At 34.8% G+C, this 26042-nt stretch overlaps 2 protein-coding genes across 29 annotated transcripts; both read right to left on the bottom strand.

The window, feature by feature from the left end:
• Positions 1–606: 606 nt before the first annotated feature.
• Positions 607–9096, bottom strand: LOC147513581 (acyl-CoA hydrolase 2-like). Of its 3 annotated transcripts, none has more exons than XM_086596708.1 (18): positions 8906–9096; positions 8200–8292; positions 8023–8090; positions 7869–7950; positions 7683–7729; positions 6561–6680; positions 6043–6120; positions 5314–5401; positions 4096–4208; positions 2957–3019; positions 2809–2864; positions 2486–2590; positions 2340–2396; positions 1593–1694; positions 1433–1481; positions 1296–1364; positions 1097–1188; positions 607–888 (listed from the first exon to the last, which is right to left on the bottom strand). In XM_086596708.1, the coding sequence occupies exons 1-17, from the start codon at positions 8919–8921 to the stop codon at positions 1111–1113; spliced, it is 1284 nt and encodes a 427-aa protein (XP_086452834.1). In that variant the 5' UTR covers positions 8922–9096; the 3' UTR covers positions 607–888; positions 1097–1110. The 3 variants fall into 3 exon arrangements, with proteins under 3 accessions (XP_086452834.1, XP_086452833.1, XP_086452836.1); XM_086596707.1 differs by lacking the exon at positions 8906–9096 and adding an exon at positions 8371–8524; XM_086596710.1 differs by lacking the exon at positions 8906–9096 and adding an exon at positions 8371–8524 and having other exon boundaries at positions 7875–7950.
• Positions 9097–11297: 2201 nt separating this feature from the next.
• On the bottom strand, positions 11298–25479 carry LOC147513580 (acyl-CoA hydrolase 2-like). Of its 26 annotated transcripts, none has more exons than XR_015215539.1 (19): positions 25357–25479; positions 25186–25284; positions 25035–25102; positions 24888–24969; positions 24697–24743; positions 24443–24562; positions 24195–24272; positions 23472–23559; positions 22630–22742; positions 22325–22387; positions 22178–22242; positions 21955–22044; positions 21825–21881; positions 12855–12956; positions 12646–12694; positions 12499–12567; positions 12288–12384; positions 11693–11783; positions 11502–11603 (listed from the first exon to the last, which is right to left on the bottom strand). XR_015215539.1 is itself a non-coding variant. In XM_086596700.1 (18 exons), the coding sequence occupies exons 1-17, from the start codon at positions 25370–25372 to the stop codon at positions 12307–12309; spliced, it is 1284 nt and encodes a 427-aa protein (XP_086452826.1). In that variant the 5' UTR covers positions 25373–25479; the 3' UTR covers positions 11298–11599; positions 12288–12306. The 26 variants fall into 26 exon arrangements, 22 of the variants coding, with proteins under 22 accessions (XP_086452826.1, XP_086452819.1, XP_086452823.1 ...); XR_015215540.1 differs by having other exon boundaries at positions 11693–11745; XR_015215537.1 differs by having other exon boundaries at positions 12293–12384.
• Between the last annotated feature and the right edge of the window lie 563 nt (positions 25480–26042).

The raw sequence follows: 26042 nt of genomic DNA, 5'->3' as shown, positions 1-26042 counted from the left end.
GCTCTGTTGAAAAACTCAACAATAATTCTAGGGCGACATTATTTAGCTTGGTTTTCCTAACATTGACTCCCAATTCTACAAGGAACTCTGAACAATACCAATTTTTGGTTCTTTTTAAAAAAAAAGAGGGGATTGTATCTTTATTTTATGATTGGAGACAAAATCTCCTTACAAATATAAAACTTGTGAAAACTTTTTTTCATTAATAAATTTTTAGAATCATCTTTCCTAGCAAGTCCCATTCTCAAATAAAATTTTATTCTAATTTTATGTTTTTAGTGATAATTTTATGTTCTTTAGTGACGAAGAATTTCAATTTACAGACTCTAAGAGTATAAAACATTATTGCAAAATCTAAAACATTATTAGATGAGAAATTGGGAATAAAAAGGGTAGTAGAATAATTTTGTTTTCTTTGTTTGAGTTGTGGATTTGAGAGTAGTAGAAAATTGCCAAACACGTCAGCCAGTCACTAAACCGGACCAAAATACCTGTCTCCGTAGAATTAATCAAACAAATCCTACGAAGACAGGCATTTTGGCCCGGTTTAGTGACTGGCTGACGTGTTTGGCAATTTTCTACTACTCGAAGTATCAAAACTGTGTATGACCTTATTTTAGGCGGCCACTTAATATCTAATCTTTAAAAAAATAAACCCTGATTAGGGAGTGGTTTAATAAGTATTACATGTCAAGAACAGTTCACTTTTAGTGAAAATACAAACAAAAATAGAGAAACGCATCCGCTTCTTCACAACTTGAGCACTCGTTCTGCTAGCGCCTTCCCTGTACATCTTTCCCTCCAAAACAAATATGCCTCCTTTTCTATGGGATAATGCGTATGTATTGCTGTCAATACATATTAATGACAACCCCATTAACATCAGACCTGAAATCAATGTGGCTAACATGTCAATTGCAAGATATGATAATAATTTTTATCTATCACTAATTGCAAAAATCCAGCACAGTTGGTCTAGCGATGCACTTATTAATCCACCCAAAAACTTTTACGTAGAATTCATAACTCTTGAAATGCCAAATCTGTTTAAACATGTAATGGTGCATTTTTTTGTACTGAATAAACTAGTACTTACCATGTCTGTCAAGCCTACAGCTTTGAGTTGGTTACTGGTCTTGGTGTTTTAGCTGTCCTAATTAGGCCCTCTTGAGACAATGATACAAGAAGCTGTGCATCAACAAGAAAATTTGATTTTCCATTATGAAATGGCTTGGGAAGAAGAAAAACAGCAGCACATATCCAAGCATCTAATGTGTATCAACCTAGAAATGTACCTCTCCCTTCCCGTTAAACATGCGACCTAAACAGAAGCCACGAGCATTACTGGAAATAGGGCTCTCCATCTATAAAACGGTAGACACATTAGGTTTTGGAAAGCACAACCAGGAAAAAAAAAGATACTGATACTTGCCACATATAAAATCCATTCATCAGCTCTAAAGGGCCTGTGAAACCACATCCTGGAGAGAAAAGAGAGATTAATTTTCATAAAAACAGTGTGAGACTACCAAAATACTATTCCTATGCTCAAACTGAAGGACGTTCCTAAGCGGATAAACTTTAGAACTTACGAGTGGTCCAAAGTGAGTGATGCCGACTTCAAACCCCTTCTGCGGTGAGGATTGAGGCTTACTGACAGAAATATAAGATCAGAAATATATGCCACCACACACCTGCAAGCCAGCAATTAGAACAAACATAGCACCTTAACATTTGTGCAAGTTGAAGTGGTAAAAGAAAGACATGTACAACAAGGTCATTTCTTCAAATAAAAAATATGACAGAAACAAAAAATTAAATACTAGATCCTATGCTTCATTGCAAATTTTGAAATCTGTGGGAGTCCTATGCTTGCATCAAGCTTGTTTTCTCACGAAGGTGTTGGTTGAACTTGTTTAGTTTCAAAATTTGCAGTTAGAATTTTATTTTATTTTTCTTAGTTACATCAAGTAACTGTACCTGAGAATGACACACTAGCAGAATGAAATAATTCCATTACCGATCAATCAGTTACTTTAAAAACATTTAGAAAAAGGTACATGCAAATTATATAAAACAAGGATTACCAAAGTCCTGTGGAAGACATTAATACACCATTCTTTAAAAAATCCTCAATTCCTCAACTTAAAGAATATGAAGCCAAGATATAAAAAGTAAACTGATAACCACACCACTCTTGCAACACAAAAGGATTCTCTGGCAGTTTTCCTAGAAGTCCATAAATTGACGAGAAAGAAATAATATCGTTCATACAGATCAAGTCAAGTATAGCCATCCGAGAGAAACTTTGAATTTATTTATGAGGTTTAGTTACCTACCTATGCAAAGCCTGGTCGTCTGAAAGTTTTCCTCTTGCTCTAAACCAGTATTTTAAACTGCAAAAAAACAAATATAATAATGAGTCACATTAACATAACAACTAAAACTGAAATTCTATAAAAGACGGAAAACTATTAGCGTTTACCTTGGTGGGGTTTTACTCTGGTTGGTGCTGTTATTTGGCTCACAGAACTTTATTTCTACTGGCCACGGAATAAAATTTTTGGTGGCCACTTTGTTCCGATACTCCCTGTACAAAATGTTCATTGTCAGTTACAAAAAGTAGAAAGGGCAGAGTTGGCCTACATTGATATGTCAACCGTGTCGACCTTCTATTGAATACCTAACCAAATCCCACATTGTTAATGAATTAAATTCTTTTACAGACTTGAAAGCAATCGGTATTAGACTTCTAACAAATAAATAACAAAGAAAAGTATTGAAACTTAATTAAAATTAAAAGAAAACCTGGGAAGACGAGGATCAGTAAGGCGTTTTTCCCGCAGCTCTTCCATTGATAGAAGCTGCAATAAGTTACTGGAAGTCAACCACCAGAACATCAATCCAAGGAAATACTATATTACTATAGTATACAAAAGTAATGCAAATCCATTACCCTTTCCGGAGCAGGCACAGATGGCATTGTAACTTCCTGGTGCTCAAACCCTTCTTCCTCCTTCTGTAAAATGAACGTGTTGCAATATTACATTCAAATAAATCTGTAGAAGCATAACATTTTTTTTTTCAATCAATAAAAGCAGCAACAGTTCACCACTGTGTTGTATGAAGTTAAATCTATTGTGACTTATATTATAAGAAAAACCAAGTTGTAGAAAGAAAGGCCGCCATGGCATTGCTCTAACACACTAATGAAATTGAGAGTTGGTCAACCAGCTAGATGTATTCCACATGAGTACATGACCACATATTACCCTGTGTACCAGGAAAACTAATAGAACCGTCGATCTATTAGCTTCTACTAAGGATTCAGTAGGTCGTAAAAATTTTACTCCAAAGGAAGATCGAAATGGAGTAGAGTATTAAAAAAAAATGATATTTGTGATATAAGATTAGCAAGGATATATAGCGCAGCTTAGCCTAAGGATGTGTCTTATACTCTTATTGCCTGTTGAAAGCTTCGTTATTGGAAAAACATAATTTTAAGCAGTTATATTCTTCGAGAGAATGTGCTTTTCCACCAAAAAGTAAAAAACATAGTAATCGATCATTTAAGAAATCACAAAGGGATTTGGAATAAATAATGTTCCTGCAAAACCCAATTTCTAGATACATACAACGACTTGAATAAATACTTTCTTGAAAAGAATTTTTTGGACAGACAACTACTGGCACAGCTGACTTGCATAATTCTAAAGCTTTCAGTTTTTACTTTTACATTCAATAAAAAAGAAAGAAAATAAAAGAAGATGAAAAAAGATGCCAGTGAATGCTATTAAAAGTTGGGTGAACTAGTGTTACCCCCCTACTAGATGAGCCAATTAGGATTCCCCACTAGATGGGAAATTAGGGCCTCCCCCCTAAATACACACAAAAAAAATTCGGTCAACCCACTTTGACTTTTTTTTTGTGTGTATTTAGGGGGGAGACCCTAATTTCCCATCTAGTGGGGGGGAAATCCTAATTGGCTCATCTAGTGGGGGGGTAATACTAGTTAACCCTTAAAAGTTTAACAGAGGGGGAGGAAGCTCTAAGAAGAACTTTACACCTTATGGAGAGAAGGGTTAAAAACATTACTTGGAATGAAGCAAGCAAAGTGAATACGACATTCCCTTTCTGTGTTGCATCTACTCTTCGAGTTGCAAAGCTATTCCCATCACGTAGGCGATGCACCTGGTAAATAATTGGCACTGGAACAAAGAACTTTATGTTTAGGCAAGAATAAAATAGGTTTACTCCTACACTAAATAAATTGGTGTTCCTGGAGTCCTGGACGGATTTTTGGATAGGCAAGATTAAAAAAAAAAAAATAAAAACAACTTCCCCTTAAGAGAATCAGATGCCATAAAGAATTTAATCAAGCCACATCACATGCTTAAAAAAAGTGAAAAATTAAGCAGCAAAAAATACAAATAAAAACAGTTTCCTTTTTCGGACCATAGTTCTTTTAGCAACTACAACTCTGTTTTCCCAGAGTTGATTAACATGTCCAGAGCTACAATTCTTAAGAAACCATCTTCCCGGTTTTCTTTTCTTGACAATCCCAAGCAAATCTTCCAACACATTTAAAATTGGTATCACAATGTGTTCAAAAAAGATGCACTTATGGAATAATACATTGTAAATGGTTTCTACATGATACGGTTTGTTCAAAAATTGGCGTGTCCCATAAAAATCTAAAGGTTATAAAGTTTTGTGCTCTACCCTCATAACATGTGGAACTGTTCCTGGGCCAAAGAATATCATCAAGGAGTATAATCCAGAGCTTCAAGGGCCAAAGGCAGAAACACATCTCGAACAGAGACAAGTACAGAATGAGCAATTAAGGACGGAAACAACATATTTCAACTATAAAACAAGAGAAGCTCAGTGAGGACTGAGGACTTGCTTATCCAAAAATAAAAAAATAAGTTTTTGAATTACGTCACATGAGGAGAGTAGACTATTTTAAGACTTCTTGGAGACTATGGAATGTCCAATAGATTTTGTATATGACACACCACCCCTATAGTTTCAGATACCAAGAAATATGTTGACATAAATTGTTACAAAAAAAACAAACAAACCAGATTGAAAAGGAAAAGAAAAGAAAAATGTGATGAATATGAGGATAGGATTTGCTATTCATAAAGGACTAGCTGCGGAATTTGTACCACCCTTGTCCTCTTCCTTTGTATAATTTATTATGATTCAAGTTTCCACTTTCACCAAAAAAAAAAAAAATAAATACAATAATCTGCAACATCAATCCATTGTACTTCGGTATTTAATCTAAGAGCTAGAAAATGAACTTACTGTTAAGATCCCCAGCAAGAAGAAAATAACTGTGCAAACTATGGACAAACTTAAGTGAATCAACAGTCTTAGATGCTGCAGCCAGGGCCTGCAAATCCCAAATGTGAAGATGAAGTGCATTAGAACACTTGGGATACAAGCTCTTTTACTGATAGAAGTTCAATTACATCGTATTTTATGACTCCAAGTAAAGTATTGACAATTGAAATCGAATCAGAAAACACACTGAAAGTTATATGAGAAACTAAGGTTAATGGGGCATCAATCAAACCACTGCTGGCTCCTAAGGTTTACTAAAACTTTAGGATATTTTCATCCAGTTTTCAGGATCACTGTGTTTTTACTATAATTCTTCAGGAGATTATCTTATCATGGATGTTCTTGTAGATATAAACAGTAACAAAGTTTATTGCATTTGTAGTTGTTCAAGACCAGGGGTTTGGAATAAATGGGAAACACTTTGAAGGAAAGAAACACAATATTTGTCCCACCACTCAAAAGATGAAGTTGTTGTTATAATGGTCAATTTTTCACTAAACTAGATTAAAAAAAATAATAGCTCCTAGATGAAACTTGATCATTTTGTTATTCTGTTTGTAAACAATATAATATGAATATTGTACTTCAGAGTTTAATGTCTAATCAGACAACACATTAAAAATAAATTAATAAAATTAGAGAGAGCGAGAGAGATAAATTGAAGTAACAGAGAGCAATACTAGACCATGCCTGCCCAATGAATTGTCCTCCAAAAACTTGTGCAAATTTTGGAGCATCTGGTAAAGTGAATCCGCGAAATGTATTCACCTTAGAAACAAACAGAGGAAAGCAGAAAGGATCAGTATGGACCACACAATTTTTTAACCTTATAAAGACATTATTGATGACAAAAACACAATAATATTTACATCGGATGAGGATGCATACATAAATGCCAGTTAATCTCTTCAACCATTCATACACTTTTCATCATTAGAGGCTACTCTTGGGACTTGGAGCATAATTTTGTGAGAAATAGATTAGTCTCTTATACTGTGTGAAACAATAGGGGATGAATTAATATTACCAAGTCTCAGGACAATAGTTGATACTACAGAAAGAGTGTGTGTGATAGTAGATAGATATACAAATATCTTTTTATAGAACAAAAATAGAAAAGAGTAAGTCCTGACTAATCTAAAATCCTAAGCACCCCTATCTCTGAGGTTCGAATATTTAGAACATTAGAATGGAGAAAAGGAACTTACTTCTATTGGATCCAACTGCAGTATATGCTCCAACATTGAGCATAGTGTTTCATCAGCGTTCCATATTGATTTTGACTTCATTAAGGAGCTATATTCACTAGGCAACACCAAGCAGGTCAGCTGCCATCATTAATAACAGCTCATCAGGATCAAATAATTTACATATACAACAGTCTTTGGTTTTCGATGTGCTTGAGTGTGTGTATTTGGGGGTGTCTGAACGCAATAATGATCCAATAACATGTCCATTTTATAGTAATACCATACAAGGATGACATGGAAGGTTTCACTTGGTCTGTTTGGTGGATGTCAACTCCTTGAAAATTGTGAACAATAATTCCTAAAAGAGCTTTCTTTTTCGAAACATTGACCGACATCCAAACTGAGAAGTCATGCCACATCATCTCCTCTGGGGAATCGTATGGGATTATTGTGCTTCTGTAGGCACCTTGAACTACATGTGCTTAACGTGGCACCTGGCACAGTCAGCATATATAAAGCCTGATAATGCCACATGGATAGGTTACTCGACATAGATGGTATATATAAAGCCTGATTGGACACTATACTGGCACAAGTCAGCGTACTCAACTCATCACAGCGTCAACATGCACCTAGCTGGAAAAGGCCAGTAGAATATGAGGGAGACGCAAGGATCCAGTGGTCTGGAGGGTCACGAAGTATCAAGTTACAATTACCCAGCGCTGATGTGCAAGAAGATGTTTCCAACACCGTCAAACACGTGGCATCGTCCAGTAACTTAGGTTACAGGCATATCACATGGACTAGGACCCGTGTGAGAAAGAGGTCAGTCGAAACCTGCCAGCTGTTTCTTTACCAACCCTATGTCACATGGGGATCATGTGACAACACTTTACAAGGTCAACAAAAGACCTTGATTACTGTTCATTTCTTAAGACCTTGATTCTAAGTTTCTCTCTCCTTCCTTTCTTAGCTTTCAGGCCACGTTGCTTAGTGCTTCACTTTTCCTAAGCCAGAGCGCGAGCACTATTACCTATTGTACCTTAAGACCTTATACACCCTTAGTCCCTTACTTGTATCTTCCAAAACAATAATTCTAAGATTAACGTAGTAAGGCAATCAAAATCTTAAAGGAGCTACCTTAGACAAAGCAATTACGTCTGCTTCGTGGACAGAAGTTGCAGTACCTACAAAAACCTTGATTCAATAACACCTAAAAAGTTGAAACATTGTGGAGAATAAACAAACAATGAACTATATATCCACTTGGTAGACACTTCATGTTACATCCCACAAATAAACAAATGAATTAAAGTTGGTTCTAACCGTAACTAAAATAATCGTATCGTTTCAATAGAAGCTCAGTTCGATTCTCTTCGTCAACATTCAAAGGTCCACAGACCTCAGCCTGCATTAACAAAGCTATCCACTCAACACTCGTCAAAACATATAAATTGATCTACAACGAGAAGAAACTAACCTCTCCATCCCAAATAAAATAAATTCCGTCCCCATTCTCCCCTTCTCGAACTATGTGATCACCTCGTTCTAACAACAAACAAAAGCATCATCCCAATCAGAGCAAAAAACAAAAGTAACAACAAATTATATTATATTATATATAATAACAAGAGGGGGAAAAAAAGATGGTTCTTACGGAAGTGTTTGATTTGAACAAATTGGGCAATTTTCTTGAGAGATGAACTAGGGAGTCTTTGTAGCAATGGTACGTGTCCCAGAAACTCTATCACTGATTATGATCAACAATCGAATTAAAAAATAGACGGATGAATTAGTAAAGGAACCGAATATAAATAGGGGAACTTACCTGAGTCGGTATCCATGATTTAATTTCCGAAACAAACGCAGAGAGAGAGTTCGGGCTATAATATGACTGCTTTGGTGCACACGTGGGTTCTTTTGTGGGTTTGGACTTTGGAGAGAGAAATCTTGGTTTTGTTGTCTTCCAGCCACGTGTAAATAATGTTTCATCCCACGTGCTCAAATAACTTTGCTGTCTCTTAGTGAGTGGTATGTGTGCAACACATTTATGAGTTGCTTCGTGTAGCATTTGGTGTCTATTTCGTGACTCGTGGGCTCATGGCCAATGGTTTGATTCTAACGACTTTACGAATTTGAAGTTTAAAGAAAATAGTCGAGGACCGATTTTGGGCCAAAATCACTCTATAGGCATTTTCTCAAAAATCACTGGAAACGTTTTTTTTTCTTATTTTCACTGGCAATGGGTCGTGTTGGTACGTGTCCCAGAAACTCTATCACTGATTATGATCAACAATCGAATTAAAAAATAGCCGAATGAATTAGTAAAGGATTGGAGAAAGAATATAAATAGGGAGCTTTACCTGAGTCGGTGTCCATTATTTAATTTCCTTTACCGTTCTTTCCGAAACAAACGCAAAGAGAGAGAGAGAGAGTCACAGACCACTACGCTCTTCTCTCTCGAGCTATGTTGACTGCTTTGGTGCACACGTGGGCTCTTTTGAGGGTTTGGAGAGAGACAAATCTTTGTTTTTGTTGTCTTCGATCCACGTGTAAATAATGTTTCATCCCACGTGTTTAAATAACTTTGCTGTCTCTTAGTGAGTGGTATGTGTGCAACACATTTATGAGTTGCTTCGTAGCCTTTCGTCTCACGACTTTACGAATTCTTAAGTTCAAGAAAATAGTCGAGGGCCGATTTTGGACCGAAATCACTCAACAGAGTTTTCTCAAAATCACTGCCCCAATCACTACTTAGTAGGCATTTCAGTATTGAAACGTTTTTTTTCTTATTTTCACTCGCAATGGTTCATGTTGACAGTGCCGGCTCGTCCATAAGGCGAGTTAGGCGATTGCCTAAGGTCTCCAGTGAAAAAAGGCCTCAAATTTCTACAAAAATCGTACTATAAATTCCTACTAAATAGCTAATAAATCTTACTAAAAGATTTTTGGATACTACAAAACATAATACATATCCCATAAAAGTCTCCTAATAAAAGGTAATAACTCTCCTTCTCTTATGTTAAAAAGAATTCCGAAAATATCTCAAATTTCAAATGGTTAAATTTTCAATTTTCCATCTCTATACTATATCTCCACAAATGATAAGTCTAACAGACATCTATGAAAACAAATTAATCAAAATAAGCATAAATTTCAATCCTATTAGGCAAAGAAACTTTAAAAATAACTAAAGTGTAGAATTGCAAACAAAAAAAATGGAGTAACTAACTTAAAATTTGGTTTGGAAAAAGGCCTCAAGTTCTGAGTTTCGCTTAAGGCCACACCGAAGCTAGGGCCGGCCCTGCATGTTGAGTCGGGTTAGTGTGGTGTTATATTCGGGTCACATGTTAGGAGAGCAAACCCAAATCCGGCCCAATTACTAATCTTGTCGAGTATGTCAAATCCAAACCCAATCCGCCTATATAATGGGTGACCCGCTAAGCCAGCGGATCAATTTCGAATCAAATTCACAGACAACCCGTATGCAAAATATTTAATATTTCACGATTTTATTTATCAAAAAAAATTATAAAAAAAATATATTAATTCTCAAAAACTATATATAATTTAATTACATATTAATAAAAATTGAATAATATAATTATTAGTATTTTACAATTTTATTTATAAAAAAAAACATATATAAAAAATATATATGTATTAATTATCAAAAACCATCCATAATTCAATATGAAAATTAAATAACAAAACATATATTTTGTCGAATGAATCAATATGACGGCTAATCATTCTCATTTTAATCGTTTATTTTAGATTGTCGAGATAATAAGATTTAAAAAAATAATGAAACTTATCTTAAAACAACAGGTTATATAGGTCACGAGTTAATAACCCAACCCATTAAATCCGAAAACTAATTGGGTTTATTGACGGTTTATTCGGGTTAACATATGTGACCCTAATCCAATCCAGGTTCGGCAAGTCACACTCAAAATCCTTTTTTCCCAATCCTAATTTCATATCGGATTCATGTCGGGTTAGTGGGTCATGTACAAAACTGTCACCCTATTAGTGATTACAAAAAAATGGTATTGTGGGTGATTTTTTCGTCCCTTTTGCCCTCGAGTGTTACTCTATTTTTGAAGTTTTGAACTCAACTCCCCAAGTATCCAACTGGCATCGCACTCGATGTTTAAAGTTTTGAACCCCACTCCCCAAGTATCCAACTGGCATACGCACTCGATGTTTAGCATAAATGCTACCTTCTAATCATCCGCCTTTACTAACTCACGCACTATTCGGCTGTTGCATTTTGGATTAGTCTCATGGATGATTCCATCAATCGAGTGTTGGATGGCATGCTAACCAACTTCTTTTGCCTATTCCCATTTCAAGCTGTCACTATCCGGCTGTTGCATTTTGCACTAGTCTTGGAAATTCTTTTATTTAGCGGGTTGATGGCTACATGGTAGAATCGCAATCCAGCACTTGCCAAGAACCCCTGAGGAAATGAGTGATTCAAGGATTAATGTGGTGGTGGACTTGGTACAAATGGAGTGTCATTTGGTGCAAGACTTTAATCTATACGAAGCTACCTCATTTGTATACCATGTGTCCATGTCATACAATCATAGTTATCAATTTAGATCCTTAATAATCTAGGAGAAGAACAGTTTCTCAGTTACTTAGTTACCAAATTGGTTGCGTTTTCAATTGAAGTCCCAAACTCATCCCTCCCCGCCATCATCTCCATGTCAAACTTACATCTCATATGAATTTTTCATGGCCATATGAGCAAAAGAATTGTAAATGTACTTAATTATAATGTTAATACAAGGTTGGATGTTATTTTCTATATCATATAGGCCAATGAAATGCAGGCAATACAAGTATACAACCGGACAAAGTCTGGGAAACTGTTTCTACTGATATTGGAGCAGGCCCTCACTGGCATGAATTGTTCTAATGCTGTATTTCATGCTTTAACGTTTTACCTTTTTCTTCTTGCTTGTCATGTTTTTCCCTTCGCATACATTTTATCCGTATCTTGTTTACCGCAACTGAATATGTCAGAAGTTTCCATCACTTGACGACTGATTCAATAGCAAAATCCTTCAAACAAACGCCATCATATAATATACTATTTCTCGTGGAGCAACCTTTTAATATCTTATGTTACTAGGAGAGAATGGAATGCATCAGATGAAAATCTCTCTCGTTTCTTGTGTTACCTACATGGCTACATAAACATCTTCCGTCGATACTAATTTGGAGGCCCTTCATAAACAACAATGAACATAGCAGAAATAAAACCGTTAACAATTTAATTTTTCATATTTTCTGCAGACAATCCTTAATGGCTGCGAAGAATGTTAGGCATGCCAAACACTACTATTTACCAAGAATGAGCTTTTTGACCAAAAGTGAGCACCATTACTCATTTAAAGATCTTATGTCGAAGTGATATCTAAATTGTTCTAGACTTCTAGCAACATATTTACTATAAAACGCACATTAAGAGAGTCGTAGTGTTCTTTCTTCTATTTTTACAAGTCCAAGTTTCTGCGACTGATTTTGGTCTCATTTTCCTAGTGTAGCTAAGGGGGAAAATATGTAGATATATAAAGTATCATCTGTACCAGTAATTGCAGGAATACAGTGCAGTTGGTCTAACATACACTTATTAACCCAACCAAAACCTTATATAGAAACCAAAATTCTTGAGATGCCAAACTCCTATTTCATATTTTGATGGATGCATAGTTTTGTAGGAACAAATACCTTACCCTGTTTTTCATGTCTACAACTTTGAGATGGGTACAGGATTTGGTGTTTTCACCGTCCTCATTAGACCCTCTTGACTTAACGACATAACAAGCTGCCCATTATGTAAACAAAATTTGATCATCCATTAGGAAAGACTTAGAGAGAAGAAAAGAAAATGAAACATATCCAACCTCTGTAAGAAATGTGTATCAAGCTAGACATTTACCTCACCCTTCCTGTTAAAGATGCGACCTAAAGAGAAACCACGGGCATTACTGGAAGAAGGGCTGTCCATCTGCAAAACAGTAGACGGATAATTTCAGAGAAACCACTGCCAGGAAACAAGAAAACGAGCATAGTTGTTGATACTTACCACATATAGCAACCACTCATCAGCTCTAAAGGGCCTGTGAAACCACATCCTGGAAAATTTTTAAAAAAAAATTAAGAAAAAAACAAATAGTAAATTCTCTTTAAAAGTGCCTGAAAATGCCAGAAATATAATTCTATGTTCAAAGGAAAGGACTTCCTCCATCATGTGCAAATGCATTAAAGCATAATATTAATATAATAAAAACTTACGAGTGGTCCAAAGTGAGTGACATTATCTTCAAACCCCTTATGAGGTGAGGATTGATGGCTACTTGTAAGAATGATATATCAGATATATATGCCACCACACACCTGCAACTCAACCATTTGAGCAAACTTTGCACCTTAATATTTGTGCAAATTGAAATGGTATATTAGAGACATAAAAATGAACATTTAATAGCATTTGTTCAATCCACAAAATAAGATAAGAAACAAAATGTTGATAAAACATGGTTTGTCCCGCATATTCGAGGAATACCACTTATCATAACACTAACAAGTCATTCATGACACATTCAATGAATATCTTGGGTCATTCCCGCGACATTCAATAAATACCTATTATAACACTAACAGGTCATTCATCGCACATTCAATGAATACCTTGGTCATTCTTGCCACATTCCAAGAATACTCATCATAACACTAATTGGTCATTCACGGCACATTCAATTAATATCTTTGGGTCATTCCCGCCTACATTCAAAGAATATCCATCATAACACTAACAAGTCATTCATGGCACATACAATTAATACCTTGGGTAATTCCCGCCACATTCCAGAAATACCCATCATAGCACTAACAGGTCATTCATGGCACATTTAACTTTGGAGTGTGAATGTTTGGTATCGAGCATCGGAGTGTGCATGTTTGGGCCCGGATGAAAGTGTCCGATTTGGACACGCAGATGCGGCGATTTGGACCGCGGCAAGATCCGAGAATTTGGGTCCGTTTTTTGTGTCAGGTCCCCACCACGCACGGTTGTCCGCAGGACAAACGCGATCTGAGGAAATTAGGGTCCATGCAACGGAGAGCATAGGTTAGCCTAGAATGAGAAAGTCTAGGTAGTCCTCGAATTGTGGTAATGGGTAGTAGGAGTATTTTTTGTGGTGTTAAGTTTCCTTGTTGTTTACAAGTTTGTTTTGTTTTCGTTTTAGATTTTGGTCTCCTGTATTTTCGCATAAAGTGGTGATTCTCATACGTGGTTTGTATTTACGTATGTCTACATGTAATGTTATATGGTGTTATATATGTGTATTCCTTTTAAAGTGTATAAACTTGGGTATACACTTATATCACATTTCTGATATTTGTTTATCATGATTTTTTTGGGCAAGTTGTAAATGACATGTTTAATTAATGTTCATACTATGTTTTAGATTATTTCTTAAAACTTAGTTGTTGAAATGTAATATGTTAACTTTAGACTTTATAAACAATTATTGTTTGACATAGTGTTTGTTAAGTTAATCTACGTTCTTTCCTAAAATCTCAGGACAAGATTCCTTTAAGGTGTGTATATTATAAAAACCCTATTTTTTAAAAAGAATATTTATAGCATGTATTTTATTTTGTTTTATTAGCATTATTTGGATATGGGCCTATTATCTACAAAGTGGGCTAGTGGGCTAAAAAAAAAAAAAAAAAAAATGAAGGATAAAGATAGAAAGAGAAAAACATGAGAAGAGAGAGATAAAGGCTGGGGGTTATAACCACCAAACCTCTTTCTTTGTATTAAGGTTTTTTTTAAAACTAAAAACAATAAAAATAAAAATAAAAGAAAAGAAAAAAAGAGGATACATGAGAAAAAGTGAAGAGAAGGAGAGTTCTAGGTTTAAAACAAAGAGAGACAAAGAGACAAGAAAAAGGGGTATTGGCGGCTTCGGCGGGACGTCACTTTCCGGTTTTCATTACTAGATTCTAACTAACGTTTTCCGATCTCTGGTGAGTGGACTATTTTCTTTTACATATATTCACACCTATTTTTGTTCTTGTGATAATCAATGTTTTGTGGGTTGACGAGGTCACAAAGTAATGGTTATAACATATAGTACGCTATGATTTTTGTAAGTAGATATTTATCTTTTCTAAATCGATTGATTTCACTATGATAGTGTGATGTAATTAATGAAAATTCTATAGCCTGTATTTGGACTAATAAGTTGTTGACACATTAACTGTAGATATGAATAATGGACACTATTAGAAAAAACAGATTACCAAACTCGCAATACGTAATAGTTGTTAACTATTGTATTTTTGTTCTTGATGGTTATGATTGAAAATACTGCCAGGTGGTTATTGATTGCTTAGCGATTTGGATTATGATTGATTTGGGTTGTTTGTCGATTGAGGGGTTGTTTAATGTTATTTGGTTGCTTGATGATTTGGGTTGATTTGAAACTTTGGGAAGTTCATCAATGGAGGTGGAGATCTATTTTTTTGAAATGATTTTTTAGTGATGATTTAGTATTCTTGCTTAATTAATGTTGTTGGGTTTTTTGTAGGGGAGCAAAACTGAATGGTTTTGGAGTTATAACGAGTGGATTCGGTGGTGGTGTCACGTGTTGGGGAATAAGACGAGAGTGCATGTTATCCTGTGCACCCGTTGTTAGTTAGTGTGGTTAAAGTAGGGCTTGGTTTAGTTGGGCTTAGCTTAGTTTATTAAGTTGGGTTGGATTAGTTTATTAAGTTGGGCTTGATTTGGTTTGGCTTGGTCTTAAGCCTTTTGAGTGGGACGAATCTGTTATAGTTAGGCTTGGGTCTAGTTATAGGGTTGGTTCTTAACTTTGTGTGGATTGGGCCCTTACCATATTAAATGTTTTTTTGTGGATTTGTTTTAGTTGTCATGGGCTGGGGTTTTTTGTTTTAGACTCTTGGGCTTTAGTCTTTGGTTTTGGTTAGTTGGGTTTGAACCATGAGCCATGACCTTAACCATAGCTTTATGACCATGAGTCATGACCTTAACTATGAACCATGACTATGACCATGAAAATGATCTGATGACCACGACTAGGACTGTTGATCGTCGACTTTGACTGTTGACTTTTTGATTGTTGATTTTTCAGACTTTTGACATATTGAATTTTATGGACAAATCCAATAATAGGATGTTGTCGAAACGTGTATAAACATGTTTGTCATTGTTTAATAAAGATTTGACGTTATATTATGTAATTATATATATTGGCACTGATGGACTTTGACTTTGAAAGATTTGGATACGTAGGCAGCTTTGAGCAAAAGTGCAGCCATTATATTATATATTAGTTTTTGTGATAACTATATGTGTACAACGTTAGTATTTAATTACATGATTGTAATAGTTTAAAAGGTGTTCATTGAATGTGTTATAAATGACCTGTTAGTGTTTTTTTTTTTTTTTTTTTATTGGAATGACATGTTAGTGCTATGATGGGTATTCTTTGAATGTGGCAGGAATGACCCAAAGTATTCATTGAATGTGTCATGAATGACATGTTAGTGTTATGATGGGTATTCTTTGAATGTAGCGAGAATGACCCAAGGTATTCATTGAATGTGTCATGAATGACCTGTTAGTGTTATGATGGGTATTCTTTGAATGTGGGAAAAATGACCCAAAATATTCATTGAATGTATCATAAATAACCTGTTAGTGTTATGATGGGTATTCCTGGAATGTGGCGGAAATGACCCAAGGTACTCATTGAATGTGCCATGAATGACCTATTAGTGTTATGATAGGTATTCCTGGAATACGGCGGAAATGACCCAAAATATTCATTGAATGTGTTATGAATGACCTATTAGTGTTATGATGAGTATTCCTGAAATGTGGCAGGAATTACCCAAGGTATTCATTGAATATACCATGAATGACCTGTTAGTGATATGATAGGTATTCATTCAATATGGCGGGAATGACCCAAGGTATTCATTGAATGTGTCATGAATGACCTGTTAGTGTTATGACAAGTGGTATTCCCCGAATATGTGGGACAAACCATGTTTTATCAATTAGACTTCAATGTCTTAAATGAAGATTGATTATGAATGAAAATTTGATTGGCTGATGTAAAATTCTTACCATAAAACGACGTGCTGGCTTAAAAGGTAAGGTGTATCAAACTCATATTTAATTAAGTTATCATATGTGTATTTAATAAGTAGAATGTAAATAGTATTTATGTTGTGAGTTATTTTGGAAAGTGATAATGATGAGTACTGTTATTTGAGATTTCTTGAAAATGTATATTGGGAAGAAACTACATGTCGTTTTGAGAAAACGAAACTAAATTGTCTTCCAAGTTGAAATTATTGTAATAGTATATTTCTTGATTTGAAAGATTGAACATACTGCTATATTATTTTATTTTAGTCTAACTCATACCAGCAAATTCAATTTGCTGACCCATGTTTACTTTGTTTTGCAATGTGGGTGTGTTCTTGGAAACATAGATAGTAGAATGCATTGGATGAAAACGTTTAATTTGGATTCGCTCTTGGAGTCTTTCTGGTTTAAATTTTCTAAAGTGTAAAGTTTTGTTTTGAAACAGATGTAATAGAGTTGGTTAATAATTTTTGAATTCATGAATGAAGAGATGTTATTTTGATCTAGTTTGATCTCAGATTTTTAATGTCGTGTTTGATAATGGGCTATTAGGATTTCGTTTCATCCTAGGTTTTCAGATGATTGAATAAGGTGACGATTGAGATAATTATATCTTGGATAATTCCCTATTTTAACTTTCTGAAAATTTGGGGTGTGACAAGCCTTCGTAGCTCTTATCAGCCACATAGTCAAAGTCAAAGTCTATCAATGTCAATATATATAATTACATAATACCACATCAAATCTTTATTAGATAATGACAAATATGTTTATACAAATTTCGACAACATCTTATTGGATTTGTCCACAAAGTTCAATATGTCCAAAGTTTGAAAAATCGACAATCAAAAAAATCAACCGTCAAAGTCAACGGTCAATAGTCCTAGTCGTGGTCAACAAATCATTTTCATAATCAACAAACTCATGGTTATAATCATGGTTCATGGTTAAGGTCATGGCTCATGGTCATAGCTATGGTTCATGGTTAAAGTCATGGTTCATAGTTCATGATTATGGTTCATGGCTCATGGTTAAGGTCATAGCCATGGTTCATGGTTAAGGTCATGGCTCATGGTTCAGACCCAACTAACCAAAACCAAAGACTAAAGCCCAAAAAAAGATAACCAAAGACTACAACCCAAGAGTCTAAAACAAAAAACCCCAGCCCACCCATGACAACTACAATAGATCCACAAAAAAACACTTAATATGGTAAAGGCCCAGCCCACACAAAGTTAATAACCAACCCTTATAACTAGACCCAAGCCTAACTAGAATAGATTCGCCCACTCAAAAGACTTAAGACCAAGCCCAACCAAATCAATCCCAACTTAATAAACTAAACCAACCCAACTTAATAAACTAAGCCAATCCCAACCAAACCAAGCCCTACTTAACTAACCCACTTCCCACACTAACTAACAACGAGTGCACAGGATAACATGCACCCTCGTCTTATTCCCCAGCACGTGACACCACCACCGAATCCACTCGACATAACTCCAAAACCATTCCACGAAAAACCCAACAACATTAATTCACCAAGAACACTTAATCATCACTCAAAAATCATTCCAAAAAAATAGATCTCGACCTCCATTGATGAACTTCCCAAAGTTTCAAATCAACCCAAATCATCAACCCCCCAATCGACAAACAACCCAAATCAATCATAATTCAAATCACCAAACAATCAATAACCCCTTCAATAACCACCTAACCCTTTCAATAACCACCAACCATTAATAACAAAAATACAACAATTAACTAGTACGCATTTACATTCCATGAGAGTTTGGTGATTTGTTTTTTCTAAGTGTCCATTATTCATATCTACAGTTAATGTGTCGACAACATATTAGTCCAAATACAGCCTATAAAATTTTCACTAATTACATCACACTATCACAATCAATCGATTTAGAAAAGATAAATATCTACTCACATAAATCATAGCGTACCATATGTTATAACCATTACTTTGTAACCTCGTCAACCCACAAAACATTGATTATCACAAGAACAAAAATAGGTGTGAATATATGTAAAAGAAAATAGTCCGCTCGCCAGAGATCACAAAACGTTAGTTAGAATCTAATAAAGAAAACTAGAAAGTAAAGTCGCGCTGAAACCACCAATACCCCTTTTTTTTTTTCTTTGTCTCTCTTTGTTTTAAACCTAAAACTCTCCCTCTCTTCACTTTTTATCACATCTTTTTTTTTTTTTTTTTTTTTAAAAAAAACCCCCCTTAATACAAGGAAAGAGGTTCGGTGGTTATAACCCCATCCCTTATCTCTCTCTCTTCCCACGTTTTTCTCTTTCTATCTTTATCCTTCATTTTTTTTTTTTTTTAGCCCACTAGCCCACTTTGTAGATAATAGGCCCATGTCCAAATAATACTACTAAAACAAAATAAAATACATGCTATAAATATTCTTTTTAAAAAAATAAGGTTGTTATAATGTTGGACAGCAGATCTTATGATCTGACAAACTGGAACACTGCTACTTTTCTATGCTTACTGATATTCTATGTTTTAGTGTATATGGTATGCAATGCAAGACACACACAAATTCAACTATTATCAAGACCTTACTCTTATTGGATGTTGTTGTATAGTTTGAGTAAGGGTGTCAATCCACCTCTAAACTTGTGGCGAATAAGGAACACACTGAATTTAGCCTTTAGAGAATGATGGAGAGAAAGGGTTCATTTGGATAGTGAAATTAATTACTACAAACATGTATTAAACAAATATTTGAAAGAAGAGAAAATTAGAAAATGATAAGAGAAAGAAAGAGGAGAATTTAAATCCACAAATTTGAATTAAATTCTCCATTAATGATACAAATTTCATTGGAAGTTCTTATCTCTTAATTGATTCATAGACAATCGAATCCAAGATTAGAATTTTATGATCCCTAGTAGTATTTTTCTATTTCTAAAGAAATACCACTAGCATAAGGAATTGAAAGAACCTTATCTATAAAGAACTTCTCAATTCTTAGCTCATCTTCTTCAACTACTATTTTGTAGTATGATGAAGAAAACATGCTTGTTATATTTTACACAATTGAAATTCTCCACTAATGGAGTCAAATACTCACTTAGGTTTTATTACACCTTCCTGTAAGAAGGGGTTTGAACCTAAGATCATTAGAAAATAAAAGATAATTAAATTGCATTAACAAAAATTAACTAAAACTAAAATATGAACTTAGAATGCGTGAATTATTTAAAGAAATTAGTGCTCCACCCCTCCTTTATAGTTACAAGAGTGGAATGAGTGTCTAGATTAACTCTCCCTTTTACAATCTAATCTTATCTACTACAATCTAAGAGTCTTAATTCAATCTTACCTACTACAATCTAATCTAATTTAATCTAAGTTTGGACCTTGGTGAATATTAATTGGTTTTGAGCCTTTTTTCATAAATTCGATCAGCATAACGAGCTCTACACAATGGTATATGACTGAAACCAATTTACTGGACTGGGTGAGATCAAATGTCAGGACAAATAATCATGAAGTAAAACTCAAAACCAATTACTATTCACCAAGGCCCAAGCTTATATTATATAAGATTATAACATTTAGATTGTAGTATGTAAGATTGAATTAAGACTCTTAGATTGTAGTAGATAAAATTAGATTGTAACATTTAGATTGTAAAAGTGAGAGTTGATCTAGACCACTCATTTCACCCCTTTGTAACTATAAAAGGAGGGGTGGAGCCTGGAGGTCTAATTTCTCTAACTAATTTCCCCATTTTAGTTTTTATAGTCTAGTTTTATTATATAATTTTCATTTATGCAATTTAAGTTTTCTTAAATTCTTGTCACTTATATTCAAGTCTTTTATTTTTCAAATGGTCGTAGGCTAAACCCCTACCTAGAGGAAGGTGTAATAAAACCTAAGGGAAGATAAACCCTATTAATGGAGGTATTTCAATTGTTTAAAATATAAAAAACTCGTTCTTGACATCAACTACAAAATAGTTGATATAGGGAACAAGTTAGGAATTGAGAAAGTTCTCTAGAGATAAAGTTCTATCTTGATTCTTGAGGCTAGTAATATCTCTTTAGAGATAAAGAAATATTACTAGAGATCAACAAAGTTTGAGTCTTAAAATTGATTTGCCTATAAATCAACTAAAAAATTAAAACTTAATGAAATTGCCATTATTAATGGAGAATTGATTCAAATTAGTGGATTTAACTCTCTCTTTTCTCTTATCATTTTCCTTTCAAGTTAAATTGTTTAATCATGTTTGTAGTAACTATGTTCACCATCAAATGAAAAAACCTCTCTCCACCCCCCCCCCCCAATGGTTAAATTCATTTAGTCCCCTATTCACCACATGTTAAGAGGTGGATTGACACCCTTACTCGAATTATACAACAACATCCATTGAGAGCAAAGTCTTGAAAAAGACTAGTTTTGCATGTGTCTTGCGTTGCATCTCAAATGCATCGATTTTAGTCTTATAACTTACCCCCTAGCTCTATTCCTGAGGAAGGTGTTGAATTTGTTTAGCTTTAAAACTGTTTTGATTCTCGGTGAAACATTCAAGTTTTCCTTTATCAGCTTAACTTCAAAATTGTTGTTAGACACATACACATTTAAAAGTTAGACGAGGAAACTGTATATGCAGTGTGATAATACTACTAGTCATAAGTTCTACGCTTGTAAAACTTGAAAGCCACGCAAATCAAGGTAAAAAACAACAAAAGATCATGATGATGAAGAACACCGAACACAAAGGATTTCAAAAGGAGACAAATTTCATTTTATCAATGTTTTCAATATCCATCCTAAAAGGCTAAAAGACACGAAGGCATGAAAAGGAAATAAAACTAACAACCACACCATACTTGATAAAAAAGCAGTCTTTGATTAGGAAGTTCTCTTGGAAATCTATAAATTATTATACTACCATGCCTTGACAAATAAAAGTCTTCTATTAAAAAGTTAACTTGAAAGTTTATGAATAACTAAATTGACAAGAGAATGATTTATTTCTACATATAAACTCAAGCATAACCCATTAAATTATGAAGTTTGAGGTTTATTTACTTGCCTGTGCAAAGCTTGATCATCTGAAAGTATTCCGGTTGCTCTAAACCAGTATTTCAAACTACAAAAGTTCATACACAAAACAAGTTACCATTAACACGATAAAATTTGAAAAGGGGATAACTAGATCTAACCTTGGTGGTGTTTTAGTCTTGACGTTGATGTTATTTGGCTCACAGAACAATATTTCTATTGGCCAGTTCGCCACTCTATTTCTATAATCCCTGTTGGTACTGAATGTTAGAAGTCATTATAAAGGAGGTAAGGGAAGACATGGCCTGTAACTTACATTTAAACCGAATTCAAAAGTTTGGATTAGGAAGAGCAAATCGAAATATAGATACAAATGAAGAAAACCTGAGAAGACGTGGATCGGTAAGATGACTTTCTCGTAGCTCTTCCATTGAAAGAAGCTGCAATAACTTGTTCAGTTACTTACAACTTAGCTGCACATAAATCCTATAGAATACTTGATATACATGAAAGTCAAGGAAATTTATATACCATCTCTGGAGCAGGCACGGATGGCATTGTAATTTCCTGGTGCTCATATCCCTGGTCTTCTTTCTGTAAAATAAAGTTACAAGAACATTACATTCCTTCGAATTTCTCTGAGCATCCTTGTCCTATAATCACTTCTATTCTCTATCAATAAAAACAGCTTGAGCTCAAGCAACATGCAGATCTAGTTGAAACCACTTGATATAATATTTTCCAAAATTATTAAGGTATGCTATAAGAGTGGTGTGTGTAAATTTATTTACAATTACATGATAAAAAACTTAAGTCCATGGATAAAAAGACATTACTTGAAATGAAGCTAGCAAAGTGAATATGATATTTCCATTTTGCATAGCATCTACTCTTCGAGTTGCAAAGCTATTCCCATCACGTAGATGATGGACCTGGTAAACAATTGGCACTGGAGGAAAGTATGTTTACACTTAGGCAAGACCACAAAGGGTATTATCCAAAATAACTAATTTCTTGCACCTGAAAAGACAATATGACAGATCTAGCATGTGGCACTAATGCAAATTAAAATAGGCTGAAATGCTCTAGCTATAAGATTCAAACGATATAAACATATAGGATTAAGACGTTCTAAAGATGTTAACTAAAGCACACTAAATGCAACTTTACAATTAATATTTAACAAGTAAAAAACTAATTGATATGACAACAGGAGCATTACGGTCTGTTATGATCGGAGAAAAAGAAAACAAACACCATGAGATGTGCAAAATGTATGGTTGGCAACAATACCGAGATTACTTTGTTGCCTCAAAGTAAATTTTTTGTACACAAAACAAAACAAAACAAATATTCCTAAGAAAAAAAATAATATATAAACGTCTGCAGCAATTCCACATTGATTAACATCTTCCCAAAACCCATGGGCCATACCCCACTTTTCCAAGACCACTGTCGTAGATAGCATAGAGTGGAATAATTAAAAAGGGGAGGTGGTTATTATGAACAAGGACAATGGGGTCATTTTTGCTTATAAAATGTGGTATGACAGCCTCCTAAGGCTCGGGGAAGCAATAAGATACTACGGTTCATCATAAACAGCTACTGATGTTATCTCAGTGGCTGGTGACGGCGTCCCTGGTGACTATTTAATCTAAGACATAGAAAATGCACTCACCTTTAAGATCCCCAGCAAGAAGAAAACAACTCTGCAAACTATGGACAAACTTAAGGCAATCAACAGTCTTTGATGCTGCAGCCAAGGCCTGCAAATCGCATAGCATTTTAGAGATACAGTGCATTAAGAATTCTGCGATAAAAACTATCTATTAATAAAACATCAACTAGATATTAATGTATTGGTAACGTTGATCACTGAGGTAAATTCATTTGAGAAATTATCGCTGCCATGTGCACCTTATGCAAAGAATCACTAAATCCACTACTGGCTCACTATAGTTTACTAGATCTGTATAGTATTCTTCTTCTATTTTAAGGATCTCTTTGTTTCTGCCACAAATCTTCGGCAGATGATCTAAAATGGATTTTGTTGCAGATAAAAGCAAAAAAAGAGTTTGTTGCATTTGTAGTTGTTCCTGATCTAGAATTTGAAAGAATGGGGGAAAAAAGAAACTTAATGTGTCCATTCAAGTGCTGAAGTTGTCATTCTTGTGAAAGTTAACTCTTCAACAAGTTCAAGTATTTTTATATAAAAAAATTCGGTTCTTAGATGGAAAATGGACTATTTTCTTTGTTAGATTTTGAAAGCTACTTGCATGTTTTTAAATTTTAATGCCGAGTTACTTCTCAGATCAGACTATATTCCAAAAGATAAGATTGAAAAGAGAGATATACAGAGTTGAGACAAACTGAAGTAACAAAAACGAAGACTAGAACAGACCTGCCCAACCAGTTGTCCTCCAAAAACTTGTGCAAACCTCGGAGCATCTCGCAAAGTGAATCCACGAAAAGTGTTGACCTTAAAAAGACAGAAACAAAAAGGATGAGTACAAATCACAATACTAGTAAATTATATCTTACTCATGAAAAAGTTGTGTTCATTTAATATATGAATTAATTAGATTGTGTTTTTTTTTTGTATCCTCTCCTAATACCGAGAGGGTAAAAGAATCGAATAATGAAACTTACGTCTATTGGCTCCAACTGCAGTAAATGTTCCAACATTGAGCATAGTGTATCATCAACATTCCATATCGATTTTGGCTTCATTAAAGAACTGTATCTATTAGGCAGCACCAAGCAGGTGAGCTGCCGTCATCAAATTACAATGCATCAGAGTCTAATCTATCTCATCCTTGCTTTTCGGTGTGTGCATGTGTTGGTGGGGGGTGTAAATATGCTAAAATTGACATAATAACACTGGTCTTTAAGAAAGTAAATACCTTAGACAAAGCAATTACATCTGCCTTGTGAACAGGAGTTACAGTACCTACAAGATCATTGATTTAGCAACATCAATAAACTTGAACAGTTGACTCAAACAATAGCAAAGTTAAAACGATATTTTAACTACCAACAGTATAGCACCAAATCTTGACGACAACAAAGATAAATGGATGAAGTGGTTTCTCACCGCAACTAAAGTGATCATATCGTTTAAAACAAAACTCAGATCGACTTTCTTCCTCCTCATTGTAAGGTCCACACACCTCCGCCTGCACAATCACAACAACAGATAATGAGCTTACAAACAAATAATCAATAAACAACAACATGTTACCTCTCCATCCCATATGAAGTAAGTTCCATCCCCATTATCTCCTTCTCGAACAACGAGATCACCACGGTCTACAACAACACAACATCCCAATCAAACAGTTACAAATTCAAAACAAAATAATCTAAATTGTACTGTTTTTCTCTGTTCTTACTGAAATGTTTGAATTGAACAACACGTGCGATCATCTTGAGAGATGAACTAGGGAGTCTCTGTAGCAACGGAATGTGTCCCAGAAACTCCAGTACTGAATCTGAAAAAATGGTGAGCATCAATTGAATCACCAATTGTAACAAAAATTCAATGAATGTTTAATTAAATTCACCTGCGTTCGTGTCCATGATTAATTTTCCCTCTCTTTCTCACACTCTTGACTTTTTGGTCAAGATGTGGAGACCTTCTGTTCTCACGCTCGTTGACTTTCATGCGTGGTTCTGAAATGACTTTACTACCACGCAACTAATTGTCACGTGGTCCAACTAATTTGCACGTGCTTTACTGTGTTATTACGCAATTAATCTTTACTCGCTCCAGCGCAATTACAGCGCCAATTAATTTTTACACGGTGTACTTCAAATCACTCTCTTTGTAGGAAACCTCTTCAAAATAGAGCCTTGTAAGTTGACATTTGTAACTCAAGGATTGAGACAATTGTTCGCTGCTAGTGTTTGATTTGAATAAGGCTACACATTATTAGCGAGCTTAAATTTGTCCTCCTCCACTATAGGTTGTATTTTTCCTATTTTCCACCATTTTGGTAAAAAACAATGTGAGACTGCCCAATACAAAAATGAAAAATAATCTCGGATGGGATGTTGGATTCTCTCTGAATGTAAAAATAAAAAAAATGCGCCGGACGGAAAAAGTCGAAAACACGCGAGACGGAATCCAAAGCATTTCCAATGCAAGTCACTATTATTCACCTCTACGTAGGCTATATTTTCCTTCTTTCCCACCGGTTTGGTAAAAAACAAAGTGAGGCTGCCCAATGCAAAGGTGAAAAATAATCTC

Source organism: Coptis chinensis, chromosome 3 (genome assembly GCF_015680905.1).
Source record: "Coptis chinensis isolate HL-2020 chromosome 3, ASM1568090v1, whole genome shotgun sequence".
Taxonomy (NCBI): Eukaryota; Viridiplantae; Streptophyta; class Magnoliopsida; order Ranunculales; family Ranunculaceae; genus Coptis; species Coptis chinensis.
Note: the sequence above shows the minus strand (reverse complement) of the source record. Positions and strands in the feature narration are given on the sequence as shown.